This window comes from Polypterus senegalus, chromosome 16, assembly GCF_016835505.1.
Source record: "Polypterus senegalus isolate Bchr_013 chromosome 16, ASM1683550v1, whole genome shotgun sequence".
NCBI lineage: Eukaryota > Metazoa > Chordata > Cladistia > Polypteriformes > Polypteridae > Polypterus > Polypterus senegalus.
The window spans coordinates 38454334-38470868 of record NC_053169.1 but is presented as its reverse complement, the minus strand read 5'-3'; the positions used below and the strand labels follow the sequence as shown (position 1 = coordinate 38470868).

General features: G+C 37.3%; 1 protein-coding gene across 4 annotated transcripts in view; it reads right to left on the bottom strand.

Annotated features, from left to right (window-relative positions):
• Positions 1-16535, bottom strand: part of smoc2 (SPARC related modular calcium binding 2) — a 220189-nt gene that overhangs the window by 34167 nt on the left and 169487 nt on the right. For all 4 annotated transcript variants that reach the window (XM_039738220.1, XM_039738219.1, XM_039738221.1 and 1 more), the window contains one exon: positions 1690-1772. In XM_039738220.1, coding sequence (XP_039594154.1) covers positions 1690-1772 — 83 coding nt within the window. The remainder of the gene's footprint in view (positions 1-1689; positions 1773-16535) is intronic.

Genomic DNA, 16535 nt, shown 5'->3' with positions numbered 1-16535 from the left:
AACTAAGTACCTTGTACTTACTGGAAGCTCGACACAAAGGTACACAACAATGTTCAGCTGTAGAGCTATCTGTATGCTGAAACTTAAACTTCTTTTTAACTGACCTTCTCACCACTAAACAAAAATCACAACTGCAGTATGGACAACAGAAATGATTGGGATGGCTGAGGTTTCACCGGAAGTATGTCATCACTGCCATGTGCATATAGCCTATTGGATAATTGACATATGGAGATTTTTTTTCTTTTTTCCATTGACACTTTTCACATCATTTGCTGATATACAGAACTGATTGCTATTGGCTTCTATTATATCATAAATGTTTTTTTCTCCATTCTTCATGAAATCCCAATATTTTTTTTTCTTGGCTATCACTACAAACTACATGAGGTAAATAACATCTAATGAAAATATTATTTTGGGTGGTGTATTCCTGTAAAGCCTGGTGGGCCTAGGTCTTATTATGATATCACCTAATTTAACAAAAAACTCCAGCAGGCACTGTATGCTTTAGTAAGACATGGCCATTTTGTTTTCTCCATGATTAGGAATACACCCCGTTTTGTTAAGGGTCTGCCCTCAGAAGTTGTAACCATTGGTTAAAGACATGATGGGTTTAAAAGTCATCACAAGAAACACTTCTTATCCAAGCTTGCGGATTCCAAAACCATTTTTGTTGATCATTCTCGTGATCTTCCAAAACATTTTTTCTATTTCCTTTTCTGGCTTTCAACTTTGCTTGATTTTTTGACTTTGACTTTTGATTTGGGATTGTTAACAATGCAGTAGATTTAAGGGTGTTCGACCATCACTTTATCCAGTTACTAATAAAATATTATTGCTATTTTTGTACTAGCATAAAACAAATAAGTAGATTCATAAAACTAATTACTTCAGCACTGTGGTCCCTAGAAGATGTCTATTAATGGATGCTTTCTCCCTGTGCTCATTTAGGGATTAAAGGGTGGGCAAAGGCTGACTGGCAGGGAAAGTTTGTGGTCAAAAGGTTCAAAAGAGCCAGCGTGGTGGTGGAATGGGTTTGCCTGTGGGACTTTTGAGGTTGGCAAGAATTAAAAGGCATGTGTATGAATGCTCACTCAGTGAGTTAGTTTGGTTTTTGCTTATGAACATGTGTTATTCTTGCTAGGATTTTATACAGAGAAAAGCTTGAGGAAAACCCCAATGGCTGAAAAAAATCATTTCGATCAGAAGATGAATCTTAACAAGCAGAAATCAGACGAACTCAAGTTGCAAAGTTAAGTCTGAATATCAAAATAGCATCAAGAAGCCTAGTGAGCCCAGAAAACATTGCTCAAATGGTCAGAAGTACTGCCAAGGTTTAGAAACAAAACATAAGACTTTCCCTACAAAATATGCTAAGGACAAGTACATTTTTTCTTTCTTAACCCACAGCCATCTTAAATATGTTTTAGATGCAATGCAACTCGATGTTAATCACCTAACCTGCAACGGGTGCCATTGCCACAAGCAACTTGGCTATGGTCATGAAATGGTCCCACAAATATTATAAAAAAAAATGCATAAAATTACATCATGTCAATGGTGAAAAGCATAACAGTACATTTATTTACATCCATGAAATTCAGATATAAAATGCTGTTTTAAACATATCATAGTTCAGAAGGTGTTATGGGCAGTGATGAGTAAAACGCAATTGAATAGACTTACCTTGAAGATGTCTGCTCTTGTAGTGGTCTTTGGGTTTTGTGGGATGGGCTCTTGCATTTCCATCACATTTGGGCTGTTCATACCTAAAATAAAATGCAAACATATTCTGAGACCGTTTATGCTATAAAATATAAACCAGTCATAAATTTGAGTTAAATGTTTATTTTATTAAAACGACTATACATTACATTCAGCCTGACCACTCAGAAATAACCAATAGTGCAGAATTTTCCACTTTTAAATAACTTGTGGAATAAATGACAGCTTTTTAAAATGCAAGATCATCACAGAATTTTTTTATCTTTTTTTTTTTAGATATTATATTTAAGTGCTGACTGTATACACACACACAGAGTAAATCATGTTGCAACAGCTAGGCTAACACTTTATCTTCTAGCTCAGTGGTTCGCAAACTCAGTCCTGGAGATCCACTGTGGCTGCAGGTTTTTATTCCAACCAGTTTCATAATCAGTGATAATGATCGATAACAACTGATCTCATTTAATTATCTGGTCTTCTTTTACTCTTCCCTTATTCTGCATTCAGAAAAACACAACAGTATGTTTTTTTCATTTACAAGACATTTAGAAATATTTCTATTTTTTTCTAAAGCTATAAATGCTTAAATCTCTTGTTGTTTTCCTATTATTTCCCCCTTTTCCTGTGTAGTTTCCTCCCTTCATTTATCCCTAATAGTGACAATTAACAACCAGCATAGCAGACACCCGGGATGATGAAAGCTGCAGCAACTTCAGTGTCAGACCTGCTAATTAGTAAAGAATCAATTAAATAACCAGAACACCTGGAAAAGCAGAATGAAAATTAGGTTGAAAATAATGTTAATGACTTAAAAAAAATCTACAAATTCCCCATATAACTGCTTATTACATTTTGATAAAAATCAACCAAACTTAGTTTGTAATTTCCACATTGACTCCAAAACATAGAAACAGGGAAATAATGACTCACTTAATTAGGCTAAGAGTTCAATGAAAAATGGAAGTTGGTTGGAACAAAAACCTGCAGCCACAGTGAGTCCCCAGGATCACGTTTGGGAAGCACTGTTCTAGCTGATAAAGTGATGTCTAAAGTCACTATTTAGAAAAAGTGTTATAAGTAGCATTTTAAGAAGCAAGGGCTTCAAAATTAAGGCAATTATTTTTTGGTCTTTACCATTTTTTCCATTCCCTTGCATTGTTATAATGCATTATTATACCCTAATTATACAGGTAAATCATAACACCATTGTGACTGAGTGATTTAAAAATGTAGAATATGAAAGACACTGTCTAAAGACTCAATATGCTAGTTCATTGCTTAAACAATAATTGAAGAAAAAGTTCATACAAATAAAATGAACGGTTAGTCGGTGCAGGACCTAAACAAAACAAAACTTTTTTATCTTGTTATTCCAATGCTGGGAGCTACAACCAATTCTGACGATATTGGGCTCACAGCAGAAACCATCCCAGTCTATTGACAAACACACATACAAACACAGCCAAGCTCACTCACAATTATCCAGTTTTAAGTAGTTCATGAACCTAATGTGTATATCTTTGGGATGTAAAGGACAAACAGAATGCCTACAGAAAAAAATATACAAACACAGACATATTGTGCAAACCTCAAACTCAACTAGGATTATCACAAGTTAAGAATAAAGCACTGTATAACCTTAGTATGTAAAAGAGTTGTACAGTAACGTCATAGTTCATTCAGAGATAATTCAGTAGGAACAACTATTGAATGTAAGGGTGAGTCTGGAGATCTACTTTTACATTTCTGGAGCTCTGAAAACTGAACTAAGCTGAAGTAAATTGTGTGGTTTACTCATAGTTTGTCCTTGAACCTGACAACCTTAGAACCACAAAAATGGATAACTCTTAGGAGGGACAATTAGTTTTGAATGAACGGGCTGAACATGAGAAATGATACAGGATATTGTCATAAGCTTGAAGACTGTGAGTGCCAAATTGTGCAGGCACTACATATACTTTCACCCTATTTTATATTTTACAGATTCTTTTTTTTTTAATGTGCAGCCCATGTGATCACAGCGGTTTAAAAGAAAGTTAGGTATAAAAGTCCCAATAATGCTTGAACATAGCTTAAAAAAGTCAAACAATATTTTAAACTTCAAGAACTTATGATAATGATGTGTGCTAGCTTCTTGCGACTTTGAGTTTTCTTTTGCCTTTTCATAATTATTCAAATGAAATTTAAAAAATTGTCCAGCCTGGCTTAAAGAAATTGGAAAGCCGCACTTTTTAAAATAAAAGTCTTCATCTTCTTACTAACAAAACATTCTAACAATGAAATGGTTGTCTGATTGAGACCGTTGTCACACTGTAGCACTCCACAAAGGATACTAGGGAGCATGTCAAAGTTAATGATTGCCGTTATTAAATCTTGCTGCCTCTGAAGGTGTCAAATTATAAAATTAGGAATTGCAGGGGGTGAGTGATTATCAGATTCTATCACACTTTTCATCATAATTCCAAATTTTGCATTTCACTGCATACAGTAAATACCACAAGGCCACCTTATTTTGGCAACCAATCAATGTGAAGCACACCAGAATAAGAAGAGCAGGACAATTAATTAATGGACAAATATTGCTAGGCTCCACTTCTGTAATTAATGGACAGATATTGCTGTTAGTCAGTTTTGAAACACTTTTTTTCCTGACTGCTCACACAAATCTGTGTCGTTATGTTTACTCATTATGTAGTTAGTAATGTATAAAGTTTGTATTTGTATCTACCTGTGAACTTGTCATGGCTCCTGCAATCAGGGAAGAACAAAAAGTCGGTTGTCATCACCTTCATTGTAGCCTTTGCTTTTGTTTGTGATGAAAACAAAAAGAAGAGGATACCCTTTAAGGCTTACAGTAGACGTCATAAATTTGGTCGTTGTTTGTACAGTCCAAAACACTCAATTTCCTTCTTTACTTGCAGTCACCATTGTTCTTTATTGTATACATTGTATTTCCAGCTAAGGATTCATTGCGGTTAACTCCCAGAGACACAAGAGCTCACCTCTATGACTAAGAGTTGTTGGGGCTATTAAGAGTGCAGTAACTGAGTCACTGGAGGTGTCACACTACACAACTGGCAGTAACTGTGACATTATTAAGATTGTGTAAATGAAGGCTACAACTGAAAATCATAGAGAAAACCTGTGTAGTGCAAAGCTGGCTTAAGAAAAGACTGAGTGAGAATACAACTCTTCAGGGATTTTCAAATAATGTATACTTGTAAGAAGTCAGTTAGAAACTTCACACTCACTCAGTATATAAATATGTTGCTATGTCCGAGTGATAAACATGACAAACACTACAATGATGTTCACACTTCACCAGTAGTAAACATACAGTATATGGCCTCCTGTACTAAACATATATGGCCTCCTGTATATAGTGATTGTTTGATGTGTATGCACTATTCCATGACAAGTACAGTATTATGCAATTATGTTTTTTACTTATATATTTTACTCTTATATTAGTGACTAGCAAAATACCCGCGCTTCGCAGCGGCAAAGTACTGCATTCAAATTTTTATTAAGAAGAAAATTAAACCTTTTTAAACTGAGGGAAAATATGCCAATAATTATTTGTTAAGGATCTCTTTGTATACCATGTTGTCAGTTCGGCCCTCCGGTTGTAACATGACCAAGCTGTGCGCTGAGCTTACTCTTTAATTGGTTTCAGTTTCATGGTTTGTTTTAATTATGACAGTATTTGCAGAATTTGTTGTGTTGAAGTGACATTCGGCATCTGTCAAGCGTTGTAAGCACACAACCGGTTTCATCGATAAAATCACATCCAGCTTTTGAGAGTTTAAACATTCATAAACATCAATGTGTCCACTACTGAAATCGTCACCTGTGAATGTAATATGTTTAAAAGGCATTGGCGGTTGTCGAAAGGTGTAAAATATTTGGCGAACAACCGAACAATTCAGCGGCAGCCATCAACTCACATGCAGAACCATAGGTGAAGGGCTTAAGCATTTCACTCTTCTAGTGCTCCTGTGTAGTATAATTATCTCCTGTACCGTCATCAGTCCACACCTTGAACCTGTCTCAGTCATTCAATACATATGACACAATGTTCCTCCAGATATCAAGAGTGAGCCTGATATGGCCGTGCAATATGTGACAAAGAGAATGGAAAAAGTAGGTGCCATCTCCGGGCATGGAAACCACTTGGTAAGTGACAGTTCTTTGATTGATAGTGATCACCTTGATAGACATGGTAATGGGGGTTGGAATGATAAAGGAAATGGGTACCTGAGAAATGTAAAGTAAGTCTAAAATACCTATACAATAACTATAATTGTAATAAACAAACAATAAAACAGTGGAGAAGCCGTGGATTAAACAAAAAGGCTGTAGTTATCAGTAGGGAAACATGAATCCCGTGGCGAAGCAAGGAAGGGAATGTAGAGACCGGAGCGATGGATGGTCTTATATAGGCAGGCAGCCAACAACATGGGAGGCGTTGGGATGGAGGACCCAACGCCGCCTCACACTGTGACTGAGCTGCAGGCTACGGACGTATATATGTACGTAAATAGGATTCAGTTAGCGTTGGGAACCCGTGTACCAAATTTCTTGAAGATGGGCCCATAAGTAACAAAGACTGTTGAAAAGTTCAATATGGCAGCCAACAGTGGCATCATACCACCGAAAGAAGTACGTACATTGGTTTTGGTTAGTGCAGGGAAGCCGCCTATCAAATTTCGAGAAGATGGGGCCATAAATAAGAAAGTTCAACATGGCGGACATTGTTAACCATTATGACCATTACGCGTAGAATTTTGAAATGAAACCTGCTTAACTTTTGTAAGTAAGCTGTAAGGAATGAGCCTGCCAAATTTCAGCCTTCTACCTACACGGGAAGTTGGAGAATTAATGACGTTGGAAAGTTCAATATGGCGGCTGACAGTGGCGTCATACCACCGAAATAAGTACGTACATTGGTTTTGGTTAGCTCAGGGAAGCCACCTACCAAATTTCGTGAAGATGGGGCCGTAAATAAAAAAGTTCAACATGGCAAACGTTGTTGACCATTATGACTGTTACGCGTAGAATTTCGAAATGAAACCTGCTAAACTTTTGCAAGTAAGCTGTAAGGAATGAGCCTGCCAAATTTCAGCCTTCTACCTACACGGGAAGTTGGAGAATTAGTGACGTTGGAAAGTTCAATATGGCGGCCGACAGTGGTGTCATACCAATGAAATAAGTACGTACATCAGTTTCCGTTAAAAGTTCAATATGGCGGGCAACAGTGGCATCATACCACCGAAATAAGTACCAAATTTCAGCCTTCTACCTACACGGGAAGTTGGAGAATTAGTGACGTTGGAAAGTTCAATATGGCAGCTGACAGTGGCGTCATACCACTGAAAAAAGTATGTACATTAGTTTCGGTTAGCACAGGGAAGCCGCCTACCAAATTTCGTGAAGATGGGGCCATGAATAAGAAAGTTCAATATGGCGAATGTTGTTGACCGTTATGACCGTTATGCGTAGAATTTCGAAATGAAACCTGCTAAACTTTTGTAAGTAAGCTGTAAGGAATGAGCCTGCCAAATTTCAGCCTTCTACCTACACGGGAAGTTGGAGACTTATTGACGTTGGAAGTTCAATATGGCGGCCGACAGTGGTGTCATACCAACGAAATAAGTACGTACATCAGTTTCCGTTAAAAGTTCAATATGGCAGGCGACAGTGGCATCATACCACCGAAATAAGTACCAAATTTCAGCCTTCTACCTACACGGGAAGTTGAAGAATTGGTGATGTTGGAAAGTTCAATATGGCGGCCGACAGTGGCGTCATACCATCAAAATAAGTAAGTACATCGGTTTCGGTTAGTGCAGGGAAGCCGCCTACCAAATTTCGTGTAGATGGGGCCATAAATAAGAAAGTTCAACATGGCGGATGTTGTCGACCGTTATCGACCGTTACGTGTAGAATTTCAAAATGATACCTGCTTAACTTTTGTAAGTAAGCTGTAAGCAATGAGCCTGCCAAATTTCAGCTTTCTACCTACACGGGAAGTTGGAGAATTAGTGATGAGTCAGTGAGTGAGTGAGTGAGTCAGTCAGTCAGTCAGTGAGGGCTTTGCCTTTTATTAGTATAGATAAGAGGCATAAAAACCATTATATACCATATACCAGTGAATTAAAAATATGTTTTAAAACTATTTTACCATCTCATAAAACTGAAATAGTACATGATACTAGCCTTATGAGGGCTTCAGCTGTAAGAATTATCCCTCAGATGTTACAACAGTCACTTTTTTTGCTGTATGGTTTCAATCAGGAAGATGTTCAAAGCAATTCCAATTTTGTGTGGATAACTAATAAAATGAGAAGGGTTTAGGAAGCTCAGCTAAAGGAGTGCACATTTTCTATAATAATGTTTTACAGCAATTCACTAGAAAAGACATATTGAATCATTTAGGTTCTACAAGAAAAATAAATAAATAAATCATGAGGAACTTTGAAAAGCTAAAACATATACTAGGGTAAAAAAATAATTCTAAAATTAAAACAAGTGCAGAGTTGGTCTCATAAGAAGCTTATTTTCAAATGATAGTGTTGATGCAGCTTAATTAATACAGTACAGAATGGTCCAGTGTTTCCCTTGACCCATCACCTCTCCTGAATCTTCAAGAGATAAGCTCAACTGTGGTCAATAAGCCTAGATCCATGTCAACGGTAATTTTTAAATTATCAAAGTCGGTTGTTACAAGAGATACAATTTTGCCTTTCCAGTATTTCCTGGCATAAATCCTGCTGTAAGCAATTTCAAGAGCGATCCGGAGGAGGAACTCTGCTTTTCTTTCAATTCAGTAATTGTCCTTTCTTTGTCCAAAATGCAATCAAAACATTTCAGCTTGTTTTCCTAACAGTCAAGGATCTATTAGTTGTGTAATGTAATGTATTTATGTGCACAGAACAAAAAGGGTGCCTGTTTTGGACCAAGGAGCATAGAATTTGCTTTAATACCCAAAATGGATGGAACGTAAATCAGCTGGAAAATGAGTCAAAGAGAATTACCCAAGTTGTGAGTGCTAATGTAGTGTCTGGCAAATTGCCTGATCACCGATTAATCTGATACCCTTCTCTGTGGCTCTCTGACTCATTACGTATTGTTTCGCTTGTAAGCCTCCTGTTTTATCTCTAATACATTTGCTCAGTTCTGCTGGCATGTGTCATCTAGTAGTGCGTCAACTTGATAGTCTGTTGCAGGTCTACAGTAGTAACTTTCCATTGGAGTAATTCAGATGTTAATGTTAATTTATACTCAACAGTGACAATGTATTTAAGAGTAAAGGTGTATTTCTCATCAAAAGCTTTTCTTTCAATGATATCACAGTAATCCAGTGTAAAATGCCAATAAGTGTGGTTACTTTGTTTAGTATTAAACTTAAAATAGTCTGTTCGGGTTAACTTATGATTATGATCAATGTCAATGTAGTAAGAAGAAAGCTTGTTAATAAATACACTGCATGTGACAACTGTAAATGGCCATTCTGCATCTCTTGGATAAACTAAGTACATGTTCCTCTGATTAGTGGAGGAATGTGTGAGAAAGAGAACATTTTGATACTTTCAAATATTAAAGTGAATCAAATGATTCACATAAAAGCAACGAAGGCTGTATAGTTGTACGGCATAGTAAGTGTTAAGATTGCATGTTCATGTTTCGTCTGAAACCCAGAGCAAGCAAAAACCTACAATACCAAATGTTTACTTCAGTAGTAATTCATTCATTTTCTGGAGCTAGGGGTTTGCACTGGCAAATGGAATGTTGCCGGTTCGAAACCCGCAAACGCCAAAAGAGACTCTATTCTTTTGGGCCCTTGAGCAAGACCCTTAACCTGCAATTGCTCCTTCCTGGGTATGACGTTAATTTGCATCCAGCCCTGTATGTAGGCCTTCCAACCTGCAGGGAAAACCTGGGGGTTGGTGGCAGAATTTGCATTCCAGCCACCATTAAAAAAAAACCTCACACTGTTCCACTCCATCTGAACTAGTGTGGTCACCCTTTGTATGGCTGCACTCAGGTCCTATTCTGGGATCCTGAGTTGGTTTGTCATGTAGTGAGTGTAGCAATGCACTGTATGAGTGTGTGCTCCTAACCTCTCCTCTCCTCCTCCTCTGAAGTAGCTTATTACAATGCTGAGTTCCAGGGACCTGGAGTCCATCCCTGCTACATGACACACAATATAGAAACTATACATGAACTGGTTATCAATTAAGCCAATCTAACATTCCATCGCAAAATACAATTACACTTTTATATTGAGAGTTGCCAGTCAACCTAAACTACACATCTTTGGTGTGTAAGGAGAAAACTGTGTATATGGAGAAAATGTGCAATAACATCAGGGGAGTTTGCCAATTACATACACAGACAGTGCCCAGGACAGGATTCAAACCAATACTGTGAAACACCAATGTTAATCACTGCTGTACCTCAGTAAGAAAATCTTAGTATAAGAGTCAACATTTGCATGAAATTGGGCAATTTTCAAAGGTACGCATCTAATTGAATGCCACATGAAGTTCACCTTAAAAATAAAAGGTCTGCTCAAGTAAAAGGATGCCAGCCCAATGGAGGTGATGCTCAAAGTTTCTCACCCATTTAGATCAGGGCAATTTTAAGGTGCCTCTCAATCTTACGATTCCAGCATTTAATCATTAATTACTGTTATTAGAATTCAAGTATGAATTTGATTGTCAGTTTTGTTAGCAATAATTATAAGAGTAGTTTCACAAAGGAAAGTTTTGTGTTGTCTTATTTTATATTAATGATTGTTAATTCATATAAATGTAATGATACAAAGACTGTTTTCTCTCATCGGAGGACTGGGATGACCCAGCATTCTTAGGCACACCCTTCATTTCTGGGAAATCAGTAGTCATGAGTTGACGATGGACCAGGGCAAGCGAGCAGACAAGAGAGACTTGAAAATCAGAAGAATAACAGTTTTAAGGTTAAAACAGAGAATACAAAATGCAGAGAGTGCATATTCAAAAGTCAATAAATAGTTCAAAAAATAAATCCCATAAAATCGTGCATTAAAACAATCATTTTTTTGGGGTGAACATCAATAAATAGAAAATCCAATTAAACACACTAAAAGCCCGAATAGTGGAGAGGTAAAACCCTTTTTTGTTTCTTTTCTTCGATATCTATCTCTCTGTCCACATCAAGATGCTTTATGTTCTTAACATAATTCTTTTTTTTTGTAAAAACTTGATTGCTATGTATTGATTGTAATAAATTTAATAAATAAATAAATAAATAAAAAAGATGCCAGAAGTCAACTTGACACATCCCATTGCATCCCCAAACTGCACTGCTATCAGTTGCCACAGCTCCCAGGGCACCTTACCCTTCTATGGATACTGCTATGTCCAAACCTTCATCCTTCAGCAAGCTCCAGTGGCCTCTCCCCATCTCACCTGCTCTGCTACACAGAAGACTAGATCTTTGTCACCACCTGGAGACTGCATGCAGTCCTCGGCCCTGCTCTTAGTTAAATAGTTATCCTGAATGATGCACCCCTTTCTTTACTCTCACTCCCATGCCTCTCTTACAACAATCATGCTGTCTGTCACTTTCCCTCTCAGAAAACAACCCTCCTTTCCTGCCCTAACCCACTCCCATTATTCATCTCAACGTGATTCACAGCAGGAATTTGCCAATTACTGCACTGCTCAAACAGTAATCGTCTATTCAACCAGTGCATGTGAACATCTTGCACTGACATGATTAAAAACAATGAATTGTGCTAAAATCAATTAAAACCATTAGTGAATTAAGCAATCAATACCCTCCCACAACTCATATTACCACAAGGACTTAGTTTGAATACAATCGCAAAAGTCATTTACCAAGAAAATCATATATACGTAATAACAAGAGACAAAACACTAAGATACAAAATGAGTTAAGACAAATGTGCAAATGAGTCAAAAGCAGAATATCGAATACTAAACTCTCCAGGAGCATTAGTTTGCTCAGTGAATCTGTATCTCGGACAAAACAGCTGACACTGCTGCATTGTAATTTTTTACCTGTTATCAGAAGGGCATTCCCTAGAACTCCGGCAAGGTTTTTTGGCATGTGTTGCATCCATCCATCCATCCATTCATTGTCTAACCCACTGAATCCGAATACAGGGTCACGGGGGTCTGCTAGAGCCAATCCCAGCCAACACAGGGCACAAGGCAGGAACCAATCCCAGGCAGGGTGCCAACCCACCGCAGGACACACACAAACACACCAAGCACACACTAGGGCCAATTTAGAATCACCAATCCACCTAACCTGCATGTCTTTGGATTGAAATGAAAAATTATTTAACTTTTTCAAACTTAGTAAAAATAGTTCAAATCAATACATGAAACTAAAGTTCAAAAATATAAAAGTTTCACAAACCAATAAAAGTTATTCACAGCAAAAAACAAACAAACAAACAAAAAACAGAGAAGTTCCCAAGTTCCCAGTTCTCAGCAGTAATAGTGTTTCCAAAGACACAAAAATCAGGTCTTAAAGTTTTACAAAGTATCTGTTCAGACTTCCAGAGGCCAGTTATTGACTATTTTAATGTGTCACTTATCAGAATACTTTCTGCACTTTCAAAATCTTCCAAAGATCAAAACTGGGCTGGCATGAACTTACAGTATAAGTGAAAATTACTTATTTAAATAGAAAAAAAAAATAAAGACTACATCGTATTAAAGTATAGAAATCAGGAAGTCATATTAATGTATTAGAAGAAGTAGTCAACTGACTCACAATCACAGAATCATGACACAGTCTGCCAGTGAGTATTCTGTAATAAATGTAATCCTGACCATGGCCTTGGTTATGGTGGACAGTGTACCACACAGGCCTTCAAAATCAAACACTGCTCATTTACTAAAATCACAGAACTTTGGTGTGACCTACTTGATAAAAAACCTGTATCATTGTATTTATACATTTTTTGGATGGAGTTCATTATATAAAAAACTATGACCAGCCAGTTTCACATTTATGTCTTGTGCTACTACCTTCTTGAGATGTCTCTAATTGCAATTATTTCAGATATCTAAAGTTACATTTTGACAAATCCAAACTGAAATCACAAACATCTTTGTGTCTCAATAATATCTGTGGAGGAGTTGTAGCTCTGAGGCTAAGGATCTGTGCTGGTATCCTGAAGGTGGCCGGTTCAAATCCCCCTCACTGCCAAAAGAGATCCAACTCTGCTGGGCCCTTGAGCAAGGCCCTTAATCTTCAATTGCTCCAGGGGTGCTGTACAATCTCTGACCCCAAATGGTATGTGAAAAATAACAAATTCCTAATACAAGAAATTGTATAAGGTGAAGTAAAAAAAAATATCAAATGCACATTGAATTCCAGATATCTAAAATTACATTTTCACCTGTCAAAATCAGAGTTACAGATATATTCAATACTGTCTAGTCATCCTTCTTAATGGTTAAGGTCAGGGATATGCCGATGGACGAGCCTATGATATCTTGAATAATGGACTATCTGTTGGGCAGACCGTAGTTTGTGAGGCTGAAGAACTACATCTCCTTTTCTGTATATGTAGCACTAGGCCATATCATGTGCAGAAATCCTCGGATTAGTCTGCACTTAATGGGGTGGATTGACAGGGTAGGTGAGACAGAGTACAGGAGTCAGGTGGAGGACTTTGTTTCTTGATGCAGAAGGAATTGCCTGCAGCTTAAAATCTGCAAAACCAAGAAATAGGTTACTGAGTTTGGCGCAACAAAGTGTCACTATTCCTGGTCATTGTTCAGGGAATGGCTGTGGAAATGGTGCAATATTACAGATGACCGAGAGTCCACATTAATGAGAAACTACAGTACACTGGTCTTGTAATATAGGAGGACTATATAAAAAAGGCAGTGATCCTTTAATGTGGACAGTGACATCCTTTACATGTTTTACAACTCTATGATGGCCAATGTGATCTTCTACGTCTTTATGTGCTGGGCCAGTTATATCACTTCAAATGTGGCAGCAAACTAATTTAAAAGAGAGGTTCAGTCATGGGCATTACTCTTGACCCCCTGGAGGGAGTAGTGAAGGAGAGACTGAAGATAAAACTGAGTGCCATTATAAACAATGCTGCACATCTTCTCTCTGACACACTAACACTGAGTACTTTCAGGCAAAAAATCATTCAGCAGAAGTGCATCAAGGAATGCTACGGGGCCTCCTTTATCTATCTATCTAATATATAATATTCTAAGATGTCATAATTACATATTGTGGTGACACTGTTATTATCCCTGTTACCTCATAGATTCTACATTCTGGGTCTGGATCTCATGCTTGTATGAAGTTTGCACATCTGATTCTAAAGTGGCGTGTGTGTGTGTGTGTGTGTGTGTGTGTGTGTGTTAGTGTTAAAGGATAATTAGTAATGATACCTCATTCAGAGCTGGTTCTTTGTCCATAATGTTGCCAGAATGGGCTTGGAATGAGTGTGCATGACCTTTGCTGGTGTAACACAAACAATACGGAGTAAAACAAAAACACAAAATCCAGGAGCTGGTAACCACAAGTACTTAAGACATTTGTGGGGTGACTGACATCTCATAATTTCTCCGGTATGAGTGTGTGTGGTGTGAGTTAAAATGGTGTCATATTCATCTGGTTTCTGTGTTGTGTTAACTGCAGTTAGGATTGACTCCAGTTACTCTTGACTATACATGGGGTTGCATTTAGGTTTGGAGATGAATAAAAATGAATGTAACTCTACTTATTGTTTTGTGACTTGCCCAGTTTGCTTCCAGGATAGGCCTTTATTTCCTTTTATAGCCTCATATAGTAAAACATGGGTTCATAAAATAGTAGGACAGAAGTATGTTTTTTTTGTTTGTAATAATGTTTCTAATGTATGCCATGCTGAGCATCTGTCAAATTTGCATCCACTTCTCTTCTTCGTCATACTTGATGGCAGCCTGAAGTGTCGAGACTCGGGATATACTGAAAGAATCTATCTATCTGTCCAAAATGTGTTTCAATAAAGGATTTCTAAAATGCCATTTTAACTAGCCAAAACATAGCATAAGACATACTGTATTTAAGTCTTATTTAACTAATCAATATTTAATAACTGGGTGGCACAGTGGCGCAGTGGGTAGCGCTGCTGCCTCACAGTTAGGAGACCCGGGTTCGCTTCCCAGGTCCTCACTGCGTGGAGTTTGCATGTTCTCCCCGTGTCTGCGTGGGTTTCCTCCCACAGTCCAAATACATGCAGGTTAGATGCATTGGCGATTCTAAATTGTCCCGTGTGTTTGTGTGAGTGTCCTGCAGTGGGTTGGCGCCCTGCCTGGGGTTTGTTTCCTGCCTTGTGCACTGGGATTGGCTCCTGTGACCCTGTAGTTAGGATATAGCAGGATGGATGTTTAATAACAGACATATAGACTTTGTATTTTTGACCAGTGAATACCTAATTACAGCCATTTATATGTAGAAGCATATGGAAAATATCTATAAGCACATAATAGTTATTTGCAGAGCATAATGTATCATATTGCTAATTCTCATTTTGTCTAATCAAAAATAATAGTAAATATTTTACAAACTGAATTGAGTGTATTGCTGACTTATAAGAATGTAGTTTTGAGTAGATTTTAAATTGGCTTTTTATAATTTCACTTTTGAAGTGATCAAAACATTAATACTAATTTTACATTGTATTACAAAGCAGGTAACATTCCGCAAGATTTTCAAATGTTACTCAAGACTGAAAAAGCACTGACTGCAAACAAATTGATAAAGGAAGCTAGCCACTCGAAATAAAATTAAATTGAATTCTTAAGCGACAGGCAGAATTAAACAGATTCACTCTGAAAGAAGTGTACATGCTAGAAAATCACAATTATCCAGCAAAGGAACACATCCAGCTGGCTTTGACTTAAATGAACATCACGTTCAGTGATAAGCAAGCGAACAGCTGAAAAGCTCACTGAAAAAAGTCCTGCATAGCCAGTATGAAGAGAATCTCTCTCAACAGCATGAATTTTCACAAGATATAGCCCACAAAGCTCAAGAGGCATTAAATCTTCCCAAGATGTCTTTCTCATGTGCCTCTCTCTGATTTATAACTGCATTTGAAGTTTATATTATAAAATAACCTTTTTTAAATCAGGCTGTAGCACATAAAGCCTAAAGGAACTAACGCTGGCAGATTAGTAGTTTGAAGGACTGTTGAGAAACACTATGGGGTAAATTATTGTCAGACTAGAAAATTTTGTAATAATAGATTCCAGGTGGTACACACAAATAGGATGTTGTTCTGTACAGGAGTCTGAATGACATACAGTATATATACTGTATATATATAGTATAAGTCATGCAAGCCACCTAATCAGCATACATATCATAACTGCATTTCTAGACAGAAAGCACACACTTTATTCTCCATCTTTCTCATTTTTTATGTAAATATAGCAGCATTACATATTGAATGTATTAGTCGTGGTGTAGCCAGGTGTTTCTGTGGGGGTGAAATAGATATGCTAGTTGTTATGCATTTCATATCTTTAATTTAAAGAATTTTATGTAAAATTAACATTGTCTAATTAATGAAAACAAAGTTTTAATTATTTATATTCCACACATATTTACGTGTATGAATATAATGCTGCAAGATGTTGCAATGTAGACTCCAGAACAAAACTTTGGAAAATAACTCATACTGCATTCAGACTTAAGTGATGTCAAACACACATCCCTCCATGAGAGCTGAACTGAATTGTAAATTAAGTAACACTGAAGTAAGCAGT